We start from the raw sequence: 3545 nt of genomic DNA on the forward strand, positions 1-3545 counted from the left end.
TCATGAGCGGTAGGACTGACAATCTGCAAGCGGCATCATCGTTGTGTTGTAAGTGGCTGACCCTCAAACAGCAAACAAGTTATAAACAACTCTAAACAAGTTTAAGTCACTGAATTATAGTGGTTACTCCTCCCGTTGGTTTATTAAAAAAATCCATATTCGATCCCCAGGCAATGGCGCAATGGTAAAAACCTTTTCTTACATAACAATAAAGACTTCTTAGAATTTTATAACACTAATATGTATAACTAATAACATGTCTCGCTTAGCAAAACTCAACCTACTGGTACAATACTATAAGACTCCATTTGGCGTACTTCATTAAAACATGTATTTGATTTCTATGTTGTTTTTCTTTCTTCCACTAAAAAAAGAGCTCTGTAATGTTCACGGAGAAACAAGGATAGAAAAAACTACCACAAATAGCAACCAGTCATCAGCTCTTAGAGGTCGGTGAAACCACATCCTGCAAAACACATGAAGAAAAGTGAGTAAAAATTACCTGCTGAAAACTTTTATTTGGACGATCCCTGCCGGAATAATGTCTCAATGTAAATTAAAAATTAAAAACAAACACACGAAACTCAAACACCATCCAGAGAGAATAAAAACTTACGCATGGTCCAGGCTAAGTGCAGCAGATCTCAGGCCCTTTCTGCGGTGAGGGTTCAAACCGACACCAGAAAATATTAAATCCGAGGCAAATGCAACGACACATCTGCATGACAACATGGCTTGCTAGTTTGCTTAAGAATGATAAATCGAATTTCAGAAAGAACGGCATACCATCAGTTTTCAATGCTATTAAGAAAATTGGGCCTTCTAAGAGTCTCAACCATACTCCAATTTATCGATTGGGGATACTAAATCTAAAACACCACTGATTCACTTGTCTCCAATCATTATTGGTTTAAAAGTCAAAAGGGCTGTTACCAAATGAGTAATATCGAATTTTAGATGGCTACCCTGATTTACATAGATGGAGGTACTTACCGGTGCAAAGCCTGGTCATCAGAAAGCTTTCCCTTTGCTCTAAACCAATAGTTCAATCTGCCAGAAGAATTTGTAAGAATAATTATTTATTTTTTTAAAGAAATACTCAAATGTGGTAAGTGATGAGTTTCATGTGTAATCACATGAGTCATACAATTTATCAGTTCTGCTTCCTCTCCTGGTGGAAATATACGAGTATACGGATATAAACGATTTATTTAAGTGAGTTGTTACCTCGGAGGAGACTTCGTCTGATTTGTTGAATTGCTGGGCTCACAAAATCGAATCTCTATAGGCCATGGAACAAAGTTTGCAGTGGCAACTTTATTCCGGTAACTCCTGAAAAGAAAGAAACAATTGGGAGATTGGTTCAACTTGAGCTTCTGAAACAAGTTTTCAACTTTTCATACATTGGAAAACACTATCACTTACCTAGGTAAATGAGGATCAGTTATACGACGTTCACGCAACTCCTCCAGAGATAGAAGCTGCAGCAGATAATGGTGATAAAGAAAACGCTTACAATTTATTGAAAGCCTTAGATCTGAAGAAATGATACCGTATCAGGATCCGGCACGGAGGGTATGGTTGACTCCTGATGATCAAATCCTTGTTGCTCTTTCTATGAAATTAATGAAAGAGACAATTTCAAAAGCAGTTTACACAGTTTTTGAAAGGCAATCCTCTCTTGGTGGCAGATTGACGTAGAGATTCATGAACTATCTTGATAGGAATAAAATGGAAAACCTGAAATGATGCAACCAAGATGAATATGATATTTCCTTTCTGTACTGCATCTACTCTTCGGGTGGCAAAGTTGTTCCCATCACGTATGCGGTGCACTTGATAAATAATGGGGACTGCAGGAGCAACAAACTAGATGAATAAAATAGCAGCCAAAAGGGAAGAAAAGCATCAACGGTGGCTGGCAAAGGGGCACAGTGAAAATTAGGTTCATACTATCAATATCTCCAACGAGAAGAAAATAGGAGTGTAAACTGTGGACTATCTTCAGGAAATCAACAGTTTTTGATGCCGCAGCAAGTGCCTGTAAAAAATGTTGGAAAGAAGTGACTTAGTAGCGTTTATGGTTATCACTGCCTGAAAATGACACATAACAAGCTACATATATGCACGCAAATCAGATCAGCAAGGTTTTATAGAGACATAATGTAACCTTCCTAGAGAAAATGGCACACCTGTCCGACAAATTGTCCTCCGAAAACCTTTCCAAATTTGGGAGCATCAGGTAGTGTGATCCCCCTGAAGATATTCAACTACAAGAGAGAAGCACATAGAGTAAGAGGGGATCAACCACATATCATTCCCCAGCAATACAAAAAAATGTGATAAACCGACAAGAACGATGCTTGGACTAGAAAGAATTATATAAAAGAAGGGTATTTTAATAGATAAATAGACAGAAAGCATAAGAAAAGTGAGAAGAAGAAGAAAAGAAGAGCAGAAGTGGGATGACCGTACTTCTAAAGGGTCGAGATGCAAAATGCGTTCGACTAAAGAGCATTTGTCAACAGTGGTATCGGATTGCCAGATTGAGTTAGTCTCAAGCAAAGGACAATGATCACGCGGCAACACCAAGCAAGTAAGCTGCAATGGAATGGGAAAAAAGGAAGCGTCAGCTCAAGGACACAGACAGAAGGGATGTATGAAAAGTCAGGTAAGTCTCAAGGAAGCCAGAAGCACCTGGGACATAGCAACAATGTCTGCTGAATGAACGTTCCCAGAAATACCTGTAGGAAAAAAAAAAAAAAAGAAAGAGAGATGGAAGCTGAATAATACTATCACCAAAAACGAAAGGTTCAATCAAAGTGGAAGAATGAATGTCAACATCTCACCAAGGCCAAAGTAATCATATTGTTTCAAGAGAAATTCGGAACGGTTATCTTCCTCGGCTGGTCCGGAAACCTGAGCCTGCCCCAAAAAAAAAACAAGAATCAAAAGAAAGCAAAGTTAAAAGATAAAAAAAAAAAAAAAGAAAGATACATATATATATATTCATTGAAAAGGGAAAGATGATGATGAGAGAAACATAAAACCTCTCCTTCAAAGATAAAGTAACATCCATCCCAAGTTTGATCTTCACGAACCACATAATCCCCTTTTCCTGCAATTATATTTTATAGAGAGAATGGCTAATTATTGCTACAGGCTCTGCTCATAACTTGAATCTCGTTTCTAAACCGTGAAAAGCCAATTAAGCAGATAGAGCTTCAATAAAATTACGAATCGTATTTGCGAGAATTCAAAAGAGAGAAACAACAAAGGGAAAAAAAGACAGACCGTAACGTTTCAACAAAACAACTTTAGCGATTTTCCTGAGAGAAGAACTCGGCAATTTCTGAAGTAAAGGGACGTTCCCAAGGAACTCCACAACTGCAATCAAATAACAACAGACTTTGGATTAGCCCAACTTTGGATCCCGGAGTATCTCTCTATCTATCTCACTCCTCCAAAATTTAATAATACAAGTCTTCTTACCTGATTCGGTGTTCATGGCGGCGGATTCGGAAGAAATCTCCCCCCCCCCCCCC

General features: G+C 38.3%; 1 protein-coding gene across 1 annotated transcript; it reads right to left on the reverse strand.

The window, feature by feature from the left end:
• LOC104738620 (acyl-CoA thioesterase 2-like) lies at positions 1 to 3539 on the reverse strand (the record flags this gene model as incomplete). The annotated part of the gene is given in 16 exon segments (XM_019235779.1): positions 1 to 23; positions 418 to 466; positions 617 to 718; positions 994 to 1050; positions 1228 to 1332; positions 1426 to 1481; positions 1553 to 1615; positions 1741 to 1853; positions 1954 to 2041; positions 2193 to 2270; positions 2476 to 2601; positions 2698 to 2744; positions 2850 to 2925; positions 3051 to 3118; positions 3295 to 3387; positions 3493 to 3539. Coding segments are annotated over 16 exon segments (1160 nt in total), but the record flags the coding sequence as incomplete, so codon positions are not given.

This window comes from Camelina sativa, chromosome 14 (genome assembly GCF_000633955.1).
Source record: "Camelina sativa cultivar DH55 chromosome 14, Cs, whole genome shotgun sequence".
Taxonomy (NCBI): Eukaryota; Viridiplantae; Streptophyta; class Magnoliopsida; order Brassicales; family Brassicaceae; genus Camelina; species Camelina sativa.